Here is a 21,514-nt window from a genome sequence, read left to right as displayed (position 1 = left end):
TGCCCTGCCCTACCTCATCCCAGAGAAATGCAATTTAAACAGCTCAACAAGTAGAGGAAAAGCCTGCTTTTCCAGCTGGGCTTCACCTGGTATCTAAGACATGCCCTTTGCTCAGCACTGAGGCAGGGTGGACAAAAATGCATCCCATGGTTTAGCAAATTATTTCCCTTCCTAGCTTTGGGCTTTGTCCTTTCCAAAACACCACATGCACCACACACATCTCTTTTGTTGGGCTTTTTCTTTCTATTTTAGGCTGAAACCTGAATAATTTGAAGCAAAAGGACATCCTCACACTAGGCACGGCCTGGTGTGTGGCTCAGCCCTGAACATGACCACAGAGAGTTTTGCAGAGTTCCTGAACAAGCTCAAGGAAATCCATGAGAAAGAGGTCCAAGGTAGGGAAACAAAATTTTCTTATCAAAAGCTGGGCAAGATCCATTTCTTTGTAATACCACAATGATCCATTTGGTGTCAAATAACCTGGAGGGAGGAGGAGCAGGTGTGGATTAGGGAGATTTGGGGATTAGTGCTGAGCAAGCAGCACCCACGGGGATGGATTGGGACACGGGGTCACAGCCTGTCCCTCAGGGGAGAACACCCCTGCTGGCATACTTGTACCTCCTGAGAAAAAAGTCACTTTTTTAATGATGAGAAGGAGCAGAAGAGAGAGGACATTCCTGCACTCCATGCTGCTGGAAAGCAGGCCAGGGAGGTGCTCAGTCCCTGCAGGAATCCCACTTGCTCCAAGCATTAATCACGGGGGATTTGGCTCCTTTCCTGCCCCTGCTGTGGTGGTCTGGGATAAAGGTGAACTGGGAGGTTTGCAGGGGTGACACAGACACCTGCTGGGCATCTGCTCCAAGCAGTGAGGATTGGAGTGTATTTGGATACTGAGGGATCAAAGGGAAAGCAGAAAAATGCAATAATCTATAAGACAGAAGCAGCAGGAGATGAAGCTCCGTTAAAAAAAACGTTTGAGTCAGGTTGGATAGCTTATTCCTCTAGGGAATAAATTATTTCTTAGGCCATACATTATTAAAATAAAACCCATTAGGTTAAGCAACCAAGTGCCAAGTCCAATTGTTTTCCTATTAGAATAATTCCCAGTATCAATATTATGAACAAAACTTCAGCACTTTTGGATGATTCTGGCTTATGAATTCATTCTTCTCTTGTGTAATTGCAAGCTGTGTGAGAGTTAGAGGAAACTGTTGAGCAATTTAAACCACATGTTTACATCTACTTTGCATAAAATGGATTTGACAGGATACAATGTCTGCAGATCCATCAAGGAAAGCCGTTCAGCTGTAAATATTCTCCAAGATGCTTTCCAACCCTGAAAGCTATAAAATACTGCCCACCTGGGAAATGCAGGCTGTAGTGAGAAATAAGTAGAAACAAAACTAAACCAGACTTTTTGGATCTGTGAAGGAAATGTAGGCTCGTTAAATAGTGAGGATACAAAAGGAGTTCACATTTTGTACAACTTTCCCAGTTACACTAAACTGTTATTGAGTTTAACACATGCAATGTGTTATTCCTTATCGGAGATAAGGCTCGTGAATGGATGAGATTTCTGCAAAGCCACGCACCTTCCTGGAGTTCCATCAGTGCTGTTTGCTTCTGAGTGCTGGGGAATTGGCAATAAACACCCACGTGTCTGTGTCTGTTCATTATTCCAGGGCTGCACAGCAAGGTGACAGAGCTGACGACAGAGAAGTGCCGGTGAGCAATGCTGGGCACAGGGGGAGTTACAACGCTGGAATTTCAGACTTCCCGAGTTATTCTCCAATACTGCTGGATTAGACAGCACCATTTGCCTTCCTGGCACTGCCAAATTCAAGCCTTTTGGCTCCAGCCAGGGCTTGGGGTGATCCCAGCCCAACTCTAGTTTGCCTTCCCACTGGCAGGTGATGCTTGTGCCACCCTGTGCTTGCTCCCTTGGAAAACAATAAGTGGGAGGAATTAAGCTGCTAACTCCAGGGACGGTGTCACAGGGCAGCACCTAGGCTCCAATACATTTCTTTCCCCTCCTGACACACAAGAAAAAGGGCACTGTGGATGAAGGCATGGGTTTTGGGGAGAAATCTAATAACTCTCTTTTCTTTGTTCTGTTTCTTCAACTAGCGATGCTCAGAGAATTGAAGAGCTGTTTGCTAAAAATCACCAATTAAGAGAACAACAGAAGGTCCTTAAAGAGAATGTAAAGGTGTTAGAAAATAGGTAGGATTTGTTCTCAAGTAGGGTGCTGCTGAGTGGCAGCAACTGCAGGGTCCTAGGGGGAGGGTTTGGGATTTGCTGTCTTCCCAGGAGTGGGATGTTGCAAATGAACCTCTATTTTTCCTGTACTCAGCTGCTGGGAGAGTCTGGGCACATCCATGGGAGCTTTCCTAGCCTGGTGGTGGTGGGGCTGGATCTGGAGGGGAGCAAGGGCCAATGCTGGGTTGCAGGTTTCTAGATGATAGTCTGGGTGTTCACATTTACCAGTGGGGAGGGCAGGAACTTATTTCTCCCACAGAAATCGTGTGGTAATGAGCTGTGGGGTTTCCTTCCTCCAGGCTGCGAGCTGGTCTGTGTGACAGATGCATGGTCACCCAGGAGCTGGCCAAAAAGAAGCAGAATGAGTATGAGACCTCTCATTTCCAGAGCCTGCAGCACATCTTCATCCTCTGTACGTACTGACACCCACTGTGAGCTTGGCTTTGGCAGGCTGAGTCTTTGCTCAGTTAATCCCTCTCCCAGATATTTGCATGTGAGCCCTTGCAGTGAGCAGGAATCTGGGAAGGGTTTGGGGATGGGGAGAAGGGAGGGAGCAGGACTGTGGATGGCAGTTCACGTCCCCCCAAGCGGACATAACCCTTCACACAAATCATCAGGGCTGAGGGTTGCAGCCCTCCACACCTCCAGAAAAATGAGAGATTCCAGGCTGTGTCAGCTGCCTGGAAAAAGGATGCATTTGGCACAGCAGAAGCAACACTCTGGCAAAGACAGGGAAGTCACAGCAGCAGCTCAGCACGGGTAAATGAAATCAAGCAACACGTGTGATGGATCTTCTCCTGAGCTTTGGCAGAGCTCCCAGCACCGCTGAGGCACAGAGTGTTTTTCCCTGGGGATCTGACCGGCCCAGGGAGGGTCATGGGGGTAAAGGAGATAAGGCATTTAGGAGGGATGGAGAGGTGCCAATAGGCCTTGGTTTATCTCCCCTGCTATGCCACTGCTCCCTGAGTGCTGCACCATGCCTGGGAGCCCATCCATGCTCTCCGTAGCCTCCTTGCTGCAGCACCCAGTGCTGGGTGCTCTCATCTCCCTCTGGCCTCTGTTTGATCCCCCCTGAGACCCCCAGCCCTGCCCCTGACACAGCACCCAGCATCACCCTGCCCTGGTGTTCAGGGGCAGGATGTTCTCTGTGCCCAACCCACCACTGCCTCTCTGGGTTGTGCTCTTCCCCTGAGCCGAGCAACCTGCAAGCAGACTCAGGTGAAATCCAAGTCAGAAAGTTGCTCCCTTTTATCCCTTAGCCCCAGCATGTTTACAAAGAAAGAAGGAAATTCAGTATCCCTCCAAAACTCGTGCCATTCCCTCCTCCTCCTCCCCTGGGTATTCCAGAGAGCTGTGAGCAGTATCCTTGCAGCACTGAACTCACAGCACCACCTCTGTCCCTGCAGCAAACGAGACCAATCGCCTGAGGGAGGAGAATAAAACTCTCAAGGAAGAACTGAAGAGGCTCCGGAGCCTGGAGTAAGCACTTTCCTGGTTTCATTCTTTACAAGGAGCATTGGCAACAACCAGGGCATCCCCAGAGCTGGGCAGGGACACATCCAGACTGTGGCATCCTCAGGGGTATTTTAGCATCTCGTGGGTATTTAGTAAGGGGTATTTAACAAGTCTCGTGGGTTCCTGTATATGTAGGACATGGAAAAATCCCTAATGGTCTCAAAATCCTCGTTGACCTTTCCTCACTCCCCTTTTCACCATCATCCAACGATTCATTTTTGGGGAACAAAGATATTTAACCCCTTGGAAACAAAGCCCTGGGCAACTTGCATGGGCCTCAGCCTGGAATCCTATGGCTTTTCCCTGGCACCAGCTCCTCTCCTGCAGCAGCCAGAGAGTCTGCAGGAAGAAGGTGGTTTAGGTGGTTTTGGGGGAAGGAGAGTGACACACAAGGGACTGTGATGGGGTTAAAGATGAAGAAGTGATCTGCACCAACAGGTTCACAGCCCAGCAGAGCACTGTGCTGGAAGCCAAGTAACCTGCCAGGCTGGCCAATATATACAAATCAGCTCATTCCTCAAGGGTTTAAAGTCCAGAGGAATTAGCACTGAGGGATTAGTTTAGAAATGTGTTTTCTTTGGAACACAGGAGCACCATCCACTTAAAGAGAAACCCTGGCTTTTACTCCCCAGTGCTTCCCAAGAGCTGAGTAGCTCCAGAGCTGTAGGCTGGGCTGGGCTTGCTGAGCACTGAGTGATTCTTTGCTCTGCTCTCCTCTGAGATGCTGGATAGGAAGATTTCCAGCCAAACATCCATGTCTCAGCATCAGAGTCCATCCAGGACTCTGTGTGTGTCTCCAAGGCTCAGGCACTCCCTTGTGTCACTACGAGCATCAGCCTCTCCACATTGATTTGGTGGCAGGGGGCAGACACCACATCCCTGTGCTGAATCCACCCCTCCATCAGGCTGAAAGCCCAGACAGGGACAGGTTCCCACAGAGCTTTTGCAACAGCCACAGCTGGGTCCTGACTTACCCAACATTGTGGCTTCCTGAGACGTTACCCACAACCAAGTGGGGCAATCACACCTCGGGCTGTCGTGCTGGCTCTGTCCATGCCCCAGACTGCAGCTGGGCTACTGATAAGCTGCAATGGAAGGAGGTGAGTCTGAGGATCCAGTATATCCACATACACACACACACAAATATGTACATTTGTGTATCAGGCTTGGAGCTCTCTGTACAGTAGCTCCAAAACCTTCCTTCCCCTTCTCATTCTCCTGCCCCTTCTCATTCATTCATGTCCTTCTCCTTCCAACAGGGACAGGGCAAAGACCCCAGGAGTCTCCTCCAGAGAAAGCTGCTCCACACCAAGCTCCCCTTTGACTTTACTGTCCCCAGTGAGCAGGAATGTCAGCACAGAGAAAGCAGAGCACAAGGAAGCAGAAGAAGCCCACCAGGATGTGCCAGACCTCGAGCTCAGTGAAGGTGGGTGTTGCTGGCTCCTGCCACCCTTGAGGGAGCTGTGGATGTGAGGAGTGACTGAGCCATGGCGCAAAACTGCTCTGGAAAAGGATCTGGAGAGCAAAGACCAAGCTGTTGGCAGCTCAGCTGGACATTGCCATGGGCAGAAAAGCTGATGGGGGGAGAAATGCAGGTCAAGGGAGAAAGAGCCTGCTCTGCATTAGAGCAAAAGAGTGCTTGGGTGCCCTCACTGAAAGAAATTAATGCAGAGACCATGGCATTCCCTTCCTGCCACCCACACATGTAAAGAAGGGCACGTTCAGTCAGGTGCTGGCTTGAGCCAGAAGGTGATTTTGATTCAAAATCTTCACTGAGAGGTGGTTGGTACCAGCCAGTGGCATCCCTGGGAGGCTGCAGGGCTGCAGCCCACTGCAGGGCAGGGCTGCAGCAGCTCTGGGGGACCACTATGGCAGCTGGTTGTGTCTTTTTTTGCAGAAAAGCCTCCAGAGAAGCTCCAGAGAAGCTCTCCAAGCAGCAGGACTTCTCCGGGCACTGTTCTCCAAGAAGTCAGCCTTGCAGAAATTGTGAGTTTTCAGAGGTAGCCTGATGTCCTCAGGCCTTCTCCCCACTGCTGTGGTCATCTGAACCAGATCAAGACAAGCAGATTGGCATAGGGGAAGAGTAGGAAGCACCTGGGGGGTGGAACAATTAGCCATTTTTATTTGTCATTTTCGGAGGGCCTGACATTCAGTGGTTGCAAGGACAAACACAGAGAGGGTGTCTCCGAGGGCTGCTGAGTGATGTGGTGACACTGGGCACTGGGAGATGGGACTGCAGGACCCGGACCTTGTTCCTGGTCATGGGAACTCAAGCCCACGTACACACCCACACAGATTCTCCTGCTTTGGCACAGGTTTTGCTTACTCGACCTCCGCAAAAGACTTGAAAGAGCAGGTGAAAAGGGGTTTTGGTAAGGCTGCAGGCAGGCTGTGGGGATAATTAATAGGGATCTCAGGAAGGGTTGGTGACATCTCCAGGTGGGCAGGGGAAAGTCAAGTCAGAACATGTGGAGAGGCTTTCATGACAGCTGATGGAGACAACAATGTCCTGGCCCAGGCACTCCACCAGAAATACACCCACCGAAGCAGTGTGTGCCAGGAGCTTGCATGAATAAAGTCCTGCATGAGTAGAAAGGCCTGACCATGGGAAAAGGAATTTGCAGGGTTTTATCTTGATTAAGCCACTGAATCATGATTTAAGAGGAGATGCAAAACTTCCTGTGCTACAAATCTGTGCAGCCAGAAAATAGAGAGTACACGAAAGGAAAATTCCCCAGAAAAATGAATAAAAGCTTGATAGAGCTGTTGACCAGAACCATATCAAGCAGCACACTCAGGAGATGTCTGTGTTGTTCTCGCTGGTGAGGAGAGGTGTCCCAGTTCAGCCGGGCTCCCTGGAGGCTGGGGCACACTGCAGAATGGCTCACCTGGACTTTCTGTCCTCTGCCACAGGCGTCCCAGAGGATTTCCAACCAGCTGCATGGAACCATTGCCCTGGTGAGACCTGGCTCCAGACCCTGCCTCCTGGAGAAGAGTCCTTCAGGGGCAGCAGTGTCTCCACCAGCGAGGAAGACTCCTCTCCCTCCAGAGCGTGAGCACAGCCCCAGCCTCGAGGCGTGAGTACCAGCTCGGGAGTCGTGGTGTGGGTCTGACCCACAGCTCATTGCAGCTGTCCCTCAGTGGATGGATGGCCAGTATTCACTGTGCCTGTCCACCTTCCTCTCCAAACTTCTCCCACAGCCTTGGGAAGGGGGAGATATCCCAGTTTACAGCAGTAGAAGATGACTGGAATCCAGCCCAACAAGATCAGGCTCTCGTTATTCCAGCTCCTCAGACAGACCCACAAAGTGAACGGGGTGCCCTCACATCCAGGCAGAAGGACTGTCCCAGGCAGGCAGCAATTCCTGCTCCTCCTTATCTATTCTAATGGGCTTTCCTGCAGGGCTCAGCATTTCCCAGGCTTATCCCACTGATTTCAGGAGCACAGGCCAGCGAGTTCACCTGTAGAGACAGCGAGTTTCCAGGAGTGTGAGTAGCTCTGCTGAGCATTCCTGGGAACAGCTTGCACTCATGGCAGCGGCCAAATAACCAGCAGCAGCAGGGACTGGGTTTGCAAGGCAGGTTCCTGCACTGTACCAACCTTCCTAGGATGGCTGTAAAAGTTTCCCATTGAGTGAGATTAAGGGAAGGTGGGCTGTTCCTCTGTCCCGGGGGTCTTCAGGCACTGAGAAAGCCCAGGAGGGTAGTTAAGATGTTGCTGGCTGTAAAACATTATTTAAAAAGTGACTTCTCAGCAGCAGTGCTGATGTGAGAAGTCACTGCATCCTTACCCTCACTCAAGCTCCTGCCTTGAGCTGCCATGGCCTAGGGACAGGGGATTGCTGCTGGATGGTGGGATGGGAATGGCTTCCACTGTGTGGAGACCCACTGCTGACTGCCTGATACCCCTGGCCACCAGGACCCTCCTCCCCAGCAGAGAACCCAAAGACAAGCAGGATGTACCGGCCAAGAGCTGCAACAGGGCTTGGAAAGAGCAGGAGAGACCACACACATCCCTGCAGAGCTGGGAAACCATGGGGAAAACTCTAATGCGATTTTTTTTTTCCTGACACGATCTACCTAATGTAATTTTTTTTCCACGCTTTTTAAAGCTATTTAACAGCGAGCAAACTGGACTCCCCCAAGGTTGCTCCATCCTATGAAAATCTCAAACTGAGTGCCCGGAGAGAGCAGCTGTGCCTGCTGCACAAGCACCTTTCCCTGCAGCAGCTGGGGCTGGCGGGTCCCTGCGCCCCGGCGGAGCGGGACAGCCTCCCCAGCCCCCTGCTCCGCACCAAGGCTGCCGAGAGCAGGATGCGCTCCCGGGACAGCTGGGAAGAGCACGCAGCCTTGCTGAAGCTTCCTGCCACCATGGTGTACGTGAGGGACCAGCACCTGGAGGAGAAGCTGCAGCTCCTCAAGCACCGGGAGCGGCTGCAGCATCTCCTCCTGCAGCAGTGCCAGCCGGGCCAGCGGGCACACGGCGACACAAAGCCCCCGCCCGGCGAGCGGCCGCTGTCCCCGTGGCTGGGCATCGCGGCGGCGTGCAAGGAGGAGAGGTTCTTCCTGGAGGATGCTGCGGATGGCAAGGGAGAGAAGGAGCTTTGGCTGGGCAGGGAGCGCTGCGAGCTGCGAGCCAAGGTGAAGGAGGCGAGGGACGATGATGCGGACGCGCCCCTGGACCTGTCCGAGCCCGGCCGCGGCAGGGACACGGACCGGCACGGCCGGAGGGACAGCCCCGGGGACAGCCCGGCTGTGGCCGCAGCCCGCGGGGGACACCGGGCACAGCGGGACGACCTGCGCTGCCCCTACCACTGGCCCAGTGCCACCCGGCCACTGCCTGGGGCCGCCAAGGAAGAGGAGGAGGAGGAGGAGGAGGATGCAGCTGTGGTAAGTGCAGCTCTTGCTGGCGTGGACTGCAGCCCCTTCCCCACCCCAGGGTGTCCAGCACTGCTGCTGGGACCATTGTGACCAGCATTAATATCCTGTGGGAGGATGAGTTTGATATGTGTGAAGTCAATTTGCACAGAGCCAATTCCTGCTATGGTGTACTCCCTTTACCCACCGTTATTTCTGTTTAAACGTGATTTTTTGCCGCGAAGGCAGAGCACAGCCACCTCCCCTCCAGTGTCCACAGGGGTTCCATCCATGCCCAAGGGCAGGCAGTGCCTGTGCCCCCTCCCTCAGGCTGCTGCAGGGGCTGCTGGGCTCCCAGCAAGCTCACCACAGTGCACAGGAACATCTCTGTGATGCTTGTCCCTGTGGGTGTCACAGTCACCATATAAGGGCTGGGGACAATCCTCTCCTGCTGGTGACAGCAGCGTTCGTGATCCCTGTTTGTATCCCTGTGTCCCACAGCTCACGCTTTCACGGGCATATCTGACAAACAACTCCACACCCAGCGACCCAGAGGCACTTCCCGAGGCTGGGATCAGACGGGATGTCGGTGCACAGAAGGGAGAAGCAGGTAAGAAGCCCCAGGCAAATGTGACATTTGAGAAGGCAAGAGTGAAAGGTGCCTTTTGGTGAAGGCATTTCCCAGCCCAGAGCTCTCTGCCGGGCTCTGCACACACCTGCAAACCCACGTTCCAGGGACCAAGTGCTCCTGCCTCCCAACTCTTCTGGGCCTTTGGGGCAACTTCAGGTTTCTCAAGGACATTTCTGTCCTTGAGAGTTCGATTTTCTACCCTAGATATGTCCAAAATTCAAGCTCTGCATATATGGGGAGAAAGTAATCCCAGTTCTTCTGGAGAAAAGCCCAATGTGTCTGTCCAGCACAGACAGGAGCCACCCATGGCGTGTCCTTGCACACTCAGCAGATCACCCTGCACTCCATGCTGAGGGCATGGAATTCTCCAGGAGCTGAGGAGTCAGTGTAGCTCCAAACACTTGGGAAAACCCACTCTGCAATGAGCAGCAATGAGACAATATTTGCTGCTCCAGCATTTCCCACACCTCTCAGGGAAGAAGCAGCTCAGAATGTCCCAGCAGAGATGGGGGAAACACAAGAGGTTTGCAAGATTAGCACTGGAAAACCATCCCTGTCTGTCCCCTTGCTCCAAAGTGTGTCCTGTGATGACACAGCACATAGGGGTGCACAGAGCCAGGGATGCTGGTACCTACAGCAGGTAGGTCAGGATGGTTTCCTTCCTTTCCTTACTCCATCCCCCATAAAAGCCCTTCCAAGGCTTTCTCCCTGCCTGACCCCACAAGACACAGGTGCCAGGTTTGTCCAGGCAGGTGGGAGGCAGCAGCCATGGGGATCAGAGTGGGAAGCACGTCTGCTGGGAGCTGCTCAGTACCAGCCTTACTGGCTTGGCCAGAAAGTTGAGCTCGCCTGGATTAGTTGGTCTGGGCGTGTCGGAGTGGTTTGGGAACACTCTCTGGAGCAGGACTTTTCACGGTGGAAAAAAAAAAAAAAAAGGAGTCCTGTGATTTACATGCTAAGAAGATATCATCATGGCAGAAGAATTTCAGCTGATTACATTCTGGGTGTGGGAATACAAGACTTTCTTCAGTTCTCACCTTAAGGTTGACACAAAGCCCGGGAAACAATACACAAATACTTCTGCACTTTCTAGTGAACCTTAACCTGCAGAAGGATAAGGTGAGGATGGGATCAGGCTACAGGGAATCCAGGAGTGCCTGGAAGCAGCATCACCTGCTCTCCCACCTCTGCAGGGGCAGCAAGAGGGGGCTGCCCTGCTGAGCTCCATCCTGGCAAGTATTGAGTTTCTGGGGTGCCCCCGTCCCTCAGAAGAGGGCACAGCCCTGTGCCCAGCCCTTGCTGCCCACCGTGGCCAGTCGAGGTGTGCAGACAGGGTGATGTCACCACCAGCAAGGCTTGGCACCCAGCCCATAGAGACTCAGTGTGTGCAGAGGTCAGGTGTGTGCAGGTACATGTCTGGGGCCGTGTAGCCCCAGGGTCTGTGTACAGTGAAATGCTTTTACTGAGAAGGGAAATATCTGCCTTTCCTTCCTCTGCTCCTCAGCACACATTCCCTGCCAAGAGCCACTGACTGAACCATCAGCCAACGTGGGATTGTCCCTCTCGTCCTCTTCACCCCAACATGCTTCTTCCCACCTGGGGCTCAAACAGGAAGGTGCAGTCTGGGGCTTAAATATCCCCCAGTTTCCCACCTGTATGTAGCCACAGATGTTGGAACAGCTCTCGTGACCTTGGCATAGCAAAGTCCTGTGGATACAGCTTTTCTGGGAGCTGGTTTCCCAATAGAGTCCTGTTGGGTCACTCCAAAACATTCATTCTATGCCACGTAGCTTGTAGTGCCTCTGCTTCACAATAGCTTATTGCTGAAGCTGCTTTCTGCCTCAGTGGCTCTGCGAGCCTGGATCAGTGGCTCTGCATCTGCTCATGAGCCTGTCAAGCCTCCCACCAGCCTAAAACCCTTCTTTTTGTGTTTCTTTAGATGACAATGATGCCGAGTCCGGGAAGCAAGAATCCGATGAGCCAGACACGACGGACAGCGAGGTTTGTTTGTTTGTTCTTCTCAGCCATCAGCTTCGGCTGCTGGGTCCCAGAGGCATCAGACAGGTTGTCCCAGCTCAAGCTCCCTCCAGAAGGTGATGGCTCTTCCTGCTCCAGGTGCCAAACCTCATTCCCACCCTGTTGCACAACTTGCTGCTAAGGGGTAGAAATGCCACTCTTTCCAGACAAGTCAAGAATGTTTATGAACAATAGCATTTGTCATCACTCCATAGCAATGATCACAAAGGTCCCTGGCAATGCCACCAGCTCCCTGGGAAAGCCAGGGTAGTTTGTAAACTAACTGTTCTTCTCGTTGGTGTAGGAGAAGTATGAAGATGAGATCCTGCAAGAAGCTGAGGCTGACGGGAAATACTTTTGCACTAAAGACAAAGTTCATGTGCAGCAGAGGAAGAGAAAAAGAGGACAGGATCCCTGGATTAAAGGTAGGGAGGAGAAGTTCCTTGGGGGATCAGCTCAGGGCTACAACTTCTGCTGCTTCCAGAGAAACTCCTGTGAGAAATGCCCAAAGACAGGGGAGAGGAGAGTTCTCCTCTGTTCTCCTCTAAGCCATATTTTGGCAATACTGGTATCTCCAGCCAGAGGAGCCCCTGCTAATGGTTAGCCAGGACAGCCTGGGCAGGGTGACCAGAAGAGCACCCCAAGCACCTAAGCTAACAGAGTTTAGTCCCTTATGTTTGCTTATCTGGTCAGGGAGGCAGTGCCTGGGGGAGGCCAAATTCCCAGGGGTGAGTTATTGACATTGAGAGAAAGGTTTCTGCCAGTTCTGTTGATCTTTCAGTGTGGTTGTAGAGGTTTCCCTGCTGACAGAGGAATGTGTTGTACCCATGTTTCCTACAGGTGAATAAGCAGAAAACTGCTCCTGATAAGGAGCAAGGATAAGACAGTTTGTCTGTCAGGCCTTAAAAAATGCTCTGTCAGAAAAACACTGCTGCTCACCTGCTCTGTTCTGGTGCTAAAAACACAGAAGTGTTGGCCCAACCATAAATGTAGAGAGGGCTGTTGCTTAAGCTTGAAGGGAGCTTGTTTAAAAGTCCAGCCTTCAGAGGGCCCTGCTCATCCAGGGAACACCACCAGAGCTGGGTGACAAGAGGATTTGCTGTACAAAACCAGCCTCTTGGAGCAATGGGGTGGAAGCTGTCCTGTGTGACCAGGGCAGACACATCTAACCCTCCAGGACTGGATGGGGATGTCCCAAGCGAGGGGTGGGTGCAGCTGTGACAGGAATGGGGTGATGGAGGGGCATAGCATCTCTCTCAGCATGTGGTGTGGGCCATGAGCCACACTGGAATGGGAAGAAATCCATGGAATGCATCTTGCTGGTCTGGGTACCCTCTCATGGATGCTTCTGCATCCAGGTCAGTTCTCTGCCTGTTTCTGTTTCACATGTTGTTTTGTGTCCAGGATCACAACAGTCTCCCCTGGATACCCACACATCTCACATGTGAGGGGTTTCTTTTCATCTTTCCTTTGCAGAGCTTTGCTTCCTCCTGCACTGTCCCTACTTTGGGATGAGGCCATGCTGACTCCAGAAGTGTAAATCCATTTCTCTGTGGTTAACTCCTGCTGTCATCTGGCTGTTTACAGGATCTAAGAAGTCAATGAGAGGAAAAAAGAAAATCAAAGTGGAGCAATGCCCGGTGGGGATCACAAAGGAACTGGAGAATTGCTCTGCTTCCCACAGTGATCCCTCCAAGGAGAGTTAACAGCAGGGCAGGATGGAGCAACTGCAGACCAAAGGAGAGGGCTCAGAGACCTCAGAATCCCACCCATGCTGGGAGAGTGAATCCTCCTGTCATGCTGGGCCAGGCAGTGGGGAATTCATAAGGACTCATTTAGGAGTGAAGCACTCTGAAATTCCTCACTCAGTGCCACAGGAGAGGCTGGGCAAGGACGAGCCATGCAGGTGACACCTGGAGCAGCCAGGTCACTGCTGCTGGAGCCCCACAGTCAGTGACCCCAGCCCTGTGCCAGAGCAGACCCTCAGACTGGAGCTAGGAAGAGGAGATGTCTCTGTGTGACCCTCACCCTGCATCAGAACCATGTTCTTCCCTGGGATTCCACATTTGGAGAATGGACTACCAGACCCCTCTGCTCATGAAGGATGTCCCAGGGGCTGGCTGAGGGGTGGTGACCAAACCAAACACTGCAGAGCCCCATGCACAGACCTGCTTCAATTAAATCCCTACCCAGGTTTCATACACACGTGGATCTTGTCTGACCTGGGGAAAGTCTACAGTTTTCTTTTCTAGTTAAGTGAGAAGCAAGTACGTGGGCAGACAGGTGGGATGTGTCTCTGGGGTGGGCAGGGAGAAGAGCACGGGAAGGGAGAGTTTGGGTGCTCCCGCTCCCCAGAGTGTCCTGCATTGCCTGGAAAAGGTCGGTGTGTGAGACCCAGCTGTAGCTCACAGCAGAGCACCAGCTCAGCAGTTCACACTGACCTTGGCAGGTTTGCTGGGAGCTGTTTTTCCCGTAGATAAACTGTTTTTAGTAATTTTTTTCTAATGGGATGAGATGGGAAGGGCCTCACTGAGCATCCCTGCTCACAACATCGACCCAGGAGCCAGGATGGGTTGTTCCAAATGATGTCTTGGGTTTTAGATTTTTCCAGGCATCACTGGCACATAGGTGGAGAGCGGGGACTAAACAGAGACCAGCAGAGAAGTGCCGGAGCCAATTCCTGCTGTGATGTACTCCCACTTCCTTTACCTGCTGTAATTTCTATTTAAACGTGGTTTTTTTTCCCTGTTCACATGAACGAAGGCAAATCACAGCCAGCCGAGAGCAGCACCCTTTGCTCATAGCACCGCAACCCTAAAGTCCCATTCAGAGAGCCCCGTGGAGCCGGGGCGGGAGGGGCCAGCACTGCCCGGGGCAGCCCCGCACGCACCCAGCCGGGCGGGACCGGGACCGGAACCGGTGCGGGAGCGGGAGTGGTGTGGGCTGTGCGGTACCGGTGTGGAATGGGACGGGGGGTAATGCAGGACCGGGACCGGGAGCCGGAGCGGTGCAGAACCGAGACCAGGACCGGGAGCGGGAGCAGTGCGGAACCGGGACCGGGACCGGGAACGGTGCGGGTGGACTGTGCGGAACCGGGAGCGGTGCGGAACCAGGACCGGGAGCCGGAGCGGTGCAGAACCAGGACCAGGACCGGGAGCGGTGCGGGCGGTGCGGAACCAGGACCGGGACCGGGAGCTGTGCGGGCGGTGCAGAACCAGGACCGGGAGCCGGAGCGGTGCAGAACCAGGACCGGGACCGGGAACGGTGCGGGTGGACTGTGCGGAACCGGGAGCGGTGCGGAACCAGGACCGGAAGCCGGAGCGGTGCAGAACCAGGACCGGGAGCCGGAGCGGTGCGGAACCAGGACCGGGAGCCGGAGCGGTGCAGAACCAGGACCGGGAGCGGGGGCGGTGCGGGCGGTGCGGCGGGCGGGCAGTGCCGCCTGCTGGGCAGAGCCGGGCCGGGCCGGGCCGGGCCGGGCCGGGGCCGCTGCCCGAGCTCGGGGAATACGGGTCAGCCTCCCCAGGACACAGGCGGTGAGCCTCTGATGGCTGCGGGGCCACGGGAAACACCCGGCAGCTCCAGCAGCGGGGATGGAGCGGCAGGAATCCCGCGGGGCTGCTGCTGCTGTCACGGAATTTCACAGGAGCGAAACTTTCCCAGGCTGAAAAATTACTGGGACTGCCCTCATCTTCCTCCTGTCTTCACGGCTTGGATGATGAGGGAGGGTCTGGAGCAGGGATGTGCTGAGGGAAGTGCGGGGGCTCATCCTGGAGAAAAGGAGGCTCAGAGGGGACCTTTTCCCTCTCCCTGGAAGGAGGTTGTAGCCAGGTGAGGATTGTTCTCTTCTCCCAGGTAACAAGTGACAAGACCAGAGGAAAACGGCCTCAAGCTGAACCAAGGGAGGTTCGGATTGGATGTTAAGTAAAAATTTTTCACAGAATGTGTTATCAAGCACTGGAACAAGCTGCCCAGGGCAGTGCTGGGGTCACCAGGGTTGCAGGGCTGATCTATCCCAGCTCGAAGTGTTCATGGGATCATGGCCATGGGAAGTGGATCAGGATCACCACAGATGCTTTCCCTTCTAGTCCTGGGCAGACAGCACAACGTCTGTCCCTTCTTAGACTAGTTTGGAGGAGAGAGCAATAACCCACTGAACACAGCAGTGAATTGGATAAATGTGTCTTAAAAATACCCCAGCAAGGAAAAGGAAAAAAAAAGGAGAGAAGTTGAAATGCAATCCCATAAAGAGGCCCCTCAGACTGTAGGGAGGTTTCTTGGGATCAGGAGAAATGAAGGAGGGAGAGAACTTTTGTGGACTATGAAATAATCACCTCCCTATGACAGTCCCTTGATAAGCAAAATGTGCAGAAGTCCTGCCAAGAATAATTAAGTCCTCAATTCCTTTTCTTCCTGATTTTTTCCTGAAGACTTTTTTCCTTCATATTGCACGACAGCACCACAGAATCCACCTTAAATTATTGGGCTTTTAATACCATTTATGTTGCCTTTTTTGTGTTGTCATTAGACAATTTCACCCGTCTCTCATGCTGGGTGTGTTTGAGGGGCTGACAGGGACACATATTTCACAGTTAGGGCAATCCCATATCTGAAAAAATAAAAAATAGTTTTGTCAGCTCTGAGCAAAGTGTTCCTCTGAGCAAGTTGTTGAAGTAAATTAAATTTTATATGCTGCACTTGATCCAGCCCTGGAATTTCTCTGCTCCTACCATTCCCTTACTCGTACCTCCTCACCATGCTACAGAGAGACGGATAATTGCAGACGTCCATTAATTCTCAAAATTATGTTTGTCAGTCTTTTGTTCAAGTCATTCTTGACAGGTAAATGCATGTATTGATCTGGTGATATGCAGGCAGCCTCAGACTTGAATTATTCTGCTGTAAGGAAGAAATCTGAGCCCTGCAAGCAGCTCTGGATCTCTGCAGAGGTCTCCATGTGGAGGCTCAGCCCTGCCTGAGGTGCCGTGTTTGCAGGAACACACAGGGCAGCATTCAGCACAGCAGCGTTTTAATGATTCCACATGAGCTGGGTTAATGAGTCCAAATGGTATTTGTGTACCAGACCCAGCAGTCTCTGCTTTTTGCAGAATTAATCCCTTTTGTTGCCACAATTCCGTTCAGTACGAGACGGAGGTTTTACACAATAATCTTCAAAAATGCACTGAAATTACCCTTAGAGTGCATGAGTTACATCCCACACAGCAACAGAGCAGAAGGGAAGCTGTCCCAAGAGCAGGTCACTTCTTCTGGGAGGCTGGCAGCTCAGACTTGTTTTGTTCAGACAAATTACAGCTCTGATGTCACCAATGCTGTGATGTAGCTGGGACATCTGGGCCAGTGGTTTCCCAGAGGAAGGGGTTCAGAGCCCAGCTTGGGTTCACCCAGGTCAGGGGCTGGATGTGAAATTGTACAGAAATCTGGGAGAGAGGTGATGTCACCATTTCTTTTCACTTTTAGTCCATCAGAAACAGCAATGAGTGGTTCCCTTATTGCCTGTCAGACCAAACAATTCCCGTAACAGACCACTGCAACTCCTTTGCTTCCTGGTGCTTAAGAATCTGCACATGCTGAATCATCCTCACAGCACAGGGCACTGCTCTCAGCTCTCAGACCCTCCAGGCCTCCCTGAGCATCCACCTCCCACCAAACTCACTAGGAAAATTACATTTTCTGTTTCTCTCTAGGCTTAATTTGTAAAATTTTGTAAGAAGGAAATTTGTGCGAGTTGAGCCATGAGTGTAAATCTCCATCTCGGGGGGAAAATAATCTCCCACTGCACAAAGATTCCTCTGTTGCATGTGTAAGGGAGACAGGCAGGTAGGAAGTCCCACAAGCTCAAAGCAAGAGGGAACTGTGCTGGGAACTCAGCTGGCTGCAATGCAGGATCCAAAAGCTCCAGAAATAGAGATATGCACATCAGATTCTTCCCCCTCACAACCTTCTGCTGTGGCACTGCCTTCATGGCAATAGATAATTTGAAGGTGATTTAATCCATGTCCTTTCCATGAGCCTGAGCACCACCTTCTCTGCAGTGAAATGCTTTTAGCTGCAATCTGGTCTGAAAGCAGTGCCCATTTATAGTGCTGGCTTTGGAAACACAGCTTCACTCCTCAATCCACCACAGGAAAACTCATTCCAAGCATTACTGGAGTCTTGCTCCAATCCTGTTCTGGGGATTTAAGTGGGATGGACATTTTGTGTAGGTCCTTCCCAGAGTCAGATGTGCCCTGAATGGGTGAAAAAGGCAGAAAAAGAACGCTGGCAGTCTCACATCCATCTCTGCAGTTCACAGCCAGGAGCACAGAGGGAACGGGGACAGGGACAGCTTGGGTGTTCAGAACAGAGCATAGGGACAAGCCTTCACACTTTTGAAAGGAGGCTGTGAAGTTGTGGATAGATTTAGCAAATCCAGCAAGCAGTAGCGATTCTTGGAAGTGAGAGGTTTGGGGAGTTCCTTTGCTCCTTTATCTCAAGCAAAATTTACTGTAGGAATTTTTGAGCCAAAGTGCAAGTTCTTCTTGCATCCCTTGGCTATCACAGCTTTCTGCTCTGCCTTGAACATTTTCACCAACACTTCAGGAGTTCCCTAGGCTGTACTACATACCCTGCTCATATCAAACTTGCTGTTGGATGTGCTGAACTCCAGTGGGACCTCTCCAGAAAGCACATTTTCCAAGATTCTTCCATGAAAATTATTGATTTATTAATAACAGCATTTAGTGCGGCACCACATGCTTCAGGGAAGAGAGTTTGATCCATTCATTCACAAATCCTCCTGTAAACAGCATGCAACATTTTCCTGACCCGAGCACAGGGCCCTTCTGAGTGCAGAGATATGATTAAATCAATCAGCTCCATGTCTTTTAAATACTCTGTGCCATGCAGGGGACCCCGAGTCATTCTCCAAGGCACACAGGGCTGCTGGCAATGTCTGCCTCCTGAGGAGCAGCAGCTGATTTGCTGTAACTGTGAACATGCAGCAAGAGCAGAGGATTGTGTCACACACCAGGGCGAGCACATGGCAATCCAGGGAATTCTGCTACTCTGCTCCAGCAGCAGCTAAAAGAAACCAGGACTCCCAACTGGAACCCACTGGAGGCAGATTAAAACCATCGCAGGCTGCAGAGCTGGTGGCACTGACAGATTGAGTCAAACCTGTCTCACGGGTTTGGGATGCAGGAGGAGAGCACGGGGATGGATGTGCCAGCAGGGAGTAGGAGTGGTCCAACATGTGAATGTGGTTAGGAAGGGTTTCATCATTCCCTGCACATGTAACACAAGCAGGGAATGGCACCTGCGGGGGTTTTCTGTGACAGACCCAGGAGGAGGGAGAAGGTGAGCTTAGGAGGATGGGTACTCCCAAAAACTCAGTGGCTGGTCTTTATATGGATGTGGTGAGTATAAAGCTGAACTCCAGGTGTGCTGATTTCAGGAGAGAATTTAAAAGGGGTAATCTATGACAGGAAATTTGGGACAAGGATTAGAGCCTGTTAAGGAGAGAAGGGACAGTAAGTTCTGGATGCATGTTGCATTTCTGTGTCATCCTCCCAGATTTCCAGAGAACATCCTGGTCCCTGTAAGTTTCTTGGATCCCCATTCTCACCCTTCTTAGGCTGGGAAAATATGTACAGCAATTTCTGGTGCCTTATCTTAATACCAGTAGTTCCTCCAACTGGAAGCTGCATTTCTGGTTCCCAGCCTAAATATACTTATGACCTGTTTATCTTTGCTTGATTCGGGGCCATGATTTTGCAAAAAATATAACAGCCAGCCCACATAAGTACTTTAAAATGCTGTCTCATATCGGATGCTTACACCAGATCCTGCAGTTCTTGCACGGAGAAAAATCCTTGTGACCTTGGAGACTCTACTCCCCAGACAGTATTGGAATAAGGATTTGCAGGCTTGTCCTGTTTCACACCAGCTCCTTATTCCAGCAGTCCCTTACTGCTCAGATATATATCCAAACAACCCAGGGCTTCCTTTAAGGTAGAGCAGAAGCTCCAGGAGCAAAATGAGTGTGAGTTGAGTATTGGTGATGCAGAGCAACATGTTACATCTGTGCAATAATGTCGTTGTAAAGGCAAAACTGCCTGCCTTTCTCTTTGTCCAGGGATTTCGTGGTGGTTAAGGCTGGAAAAAGCTTCAGCCAGAACTTGAAGCTGCTGTGCAGCAGCAGGGTGGAGGGTCCAGCCTTTCTCCAAAACAGCATCCCTGTGTATGAATGAGAGAACATACCTGAACTTGGGCTTCCTTCATTCCCTGCTCCAGGGATTCCCTCATTGCAGAAGACAAGAAAAGGTTGTTCAGGGTTGTACCCAGCCGCTGCCTTTTGTGGGAGTGATGCTGATGTGCCACTCGTCTGTTTTAGCATCAGATTCTCTGAAACACAGCACTGTGCTCACTGTTCTCAAACACTCTGAGTTGTCAGACACAGATAAAAGCTCCCCAACATTAACAGCAGCAACATTCCAATCGCTAAATTCAGCTTTGAAGTTAGCAACCCACTAAGCCACGGAGGCTGCTCCTTTCTGCGCTGACTCAGTGGGACGATTTACATCCCACAGCTATTTTTACAGGGAAAGAATGAGAAAAAAGCCACACATTTATTTTTCAAAATCCAATCTTGGGTTCTAGAGAATTGTTTGCAACAAGCCTAGATAGGTTTCCATGCCTATTCATCCCCTGGCTTATTTGATGATCTTGCCAGCAGGAAGGATTTTAATTCCTTTTTATCCCAAACTATTTTTTCCACAGCTGTGATATGAAATGGTTCTGCCAAATAATTTAGGCTCAAAATCTGACCTATATTGAATAGTATAAGATGCTGAGCATGTTCTTGGGATTTGAAGGGCAGAGTTTGTATTTCACTGTAGGGTTTCTAATGGAAGCCTACAAGAAAACATCGTCTTACATCTCCTATCTTAATCCTATTATTATTATTATTATTATTATTATTATTATTATTATATGTTAATAATAGTATAAGACGTGTTGATGGCCCACTTGCAACAGCATATAAAAAAGGTTCTTATGAAACAGCCATATGAAAAGACACAGAACCTGTATGTGTTTTATAGGACAGTTTCAAAACCTATCTTTTACTCAGTGCCCACATTTCAGGCCATATCATCAGACATCAATTTGATTGCAAGCAATGTTAAGAGTTGCCATGTAGCTTCTTTAAGCCTATTTGGCAAAATCTTTCACCACTCTATGGGTCCAGTGTTGCAAATACAATAATTGCAACTTTTAATGGCAAACATCTCAAACGGCAAATTTGGTCTGTACTTTAAAATATGTACTGTGTGGGCAAAATCCTGCTTGGGAGCACAAGCTGCTTCAGGGCATGAGAGGTGGGAAGCAGGGAAAGGCTTCATTTCGGTTTCAGAGGAACACAGAGGCCACCAGCACCCACACACTGCTGTTCTCAGCTCCAAAGGCTTCACCATGCCCAGCACAGCTCCCAAACCTCCCCTTCCAGCCCTGACATTGTCAGTGCACATCAGTGTCCTCTGAAAAAAGAAAGGGCAGAGCTTTCTGCCTTGCCAGGAGGTCAGAGCATCATTCCGGGATGTGACAGACATGGGTTCAAGTGCTTCAGGGAAATGTTTATCCCGTGAAGTATAAACACACCACTCCGGGAAGCAATGTATTGCGCAGAGATGCCTTGAGTCGCTTCGTGGAGATAAATACTGAGTTTATGTCCTCCCAGCCCCGGGTCTGTCTTGCCCATATACGGCCCAGGATCAGCACTGCCTTGGCTTTGCTTCAGGAGGTGGAAGCGTGGGGATCCATCCCTCCGCACGGGCTCCGGGGCTGCTGGTGAGTCTCAGGGCTGTGCACGGGGGTCTGAGCCCTCGGGGCCAGCGGATTGGGGTCCCTGCAAGCCAGAGGCTCCGCTCCGAGGTGCTGGGATGGAGCAAGAGCATCAACGACCTTCATCCGCTTTTACAGGAGCGCTCTGACGTGCATCAGACGCCTGTGATGGGTTTAGCAGATGTGTCCTCCTGCCTCCAGGAAGGCCAGGACCTCTTGGGAACAGGCGGCCACCAGCGCTACTGATGGATTGGGTGGGGAGATGAGGGGAGGAGAAGTTTTTTTAAAAGTAACACAAAGGGACACGGTGGGTGGTCGCGCGGGGAGACGGAGAGGTGTTTGCACGGGGACACGGTGAGCTGGTGGCAGCGGCAGGGAAGCCGCCGAGGGACGACA

General features: G+C 51.5%; 1 protein-coding gene across 1 annotated transcript; it reads left to right on the top strand.

Moving 5' to 3' along the window:
• The first annotated feature begins 328 nt into the window (after nt 1-328).
• RBBP8NL (RBBP8 N-terminal like) lies at nt 329-13,468 on the top strand. Its single transcript, XM_088175218.1, has 14 exons — nt 329-395; nt 1,683-1,725; nt 2,128-2,223; nt 2,559-2,671; nt 3,666-3,738; nt 4,770-4,874; nt 5,034-5,200; nt 5,672-5,760; nt 6,688-6,851; nt 7,887-8,664; nt 9,133-9,241; nt 11,202-11,263; nt 11,583-11,703; nt 12,866-13,468. Exons 1-14 carry the CDS (start codon nt 329-331, stop codon nt 12,982-12,984), a joined length of 2,106 nt encoding a protein of 701 aa, XP_088031344.1. The 3' UTR covers nt 12,985-13,468.
• The last annotated feature ends 8,046 nt before the right edge of the window (nt 13,469-21,514 follow it).

Source organism: Sturnus vulgaris, chromosome 17 (genome assembly GCF_052056855.1).
Source record: "Sturnus vulgaris isolate bStuVul1 chromosome 17, bStuVul1.hap1, whole genome shotgun sequence".
Lineage (NCBI taxonomy): Eukaryota > Metazoa > Chordata > Aves > Passeriformes > Sturnidae > Sturnus > Sturnus vulgaris.
This window is presented reverse-complemented; position numbering and strand designations above follow the sequence as displayed.

Excerpts from the sequence above, each read along its gene's own strand:
- RBBP8NL (XM_088175218.1), top strand. The coding sequence starts at position 329 with ATGACCACAGAGAGTTTTGCAGAGTTCCTGAACAAGCTCAAGGAAATC. Across the intron at positions 2,224-2,558 it reads GTAAAGGTGTTAGAAAATAG|GCTGCGAGCTGGTCTGTGTG; the intron begins GTAGGATTTGTT and ends TCCTTCCTCCAG. Across the intron at positions 4,875-5,033 it reads ATAAGCTGCAATGGAAGGAG|GGACAGGGCAAAGACCCCAG; the intron begins GTGAGTCTGAGG and ends TCCTTCCAACAG.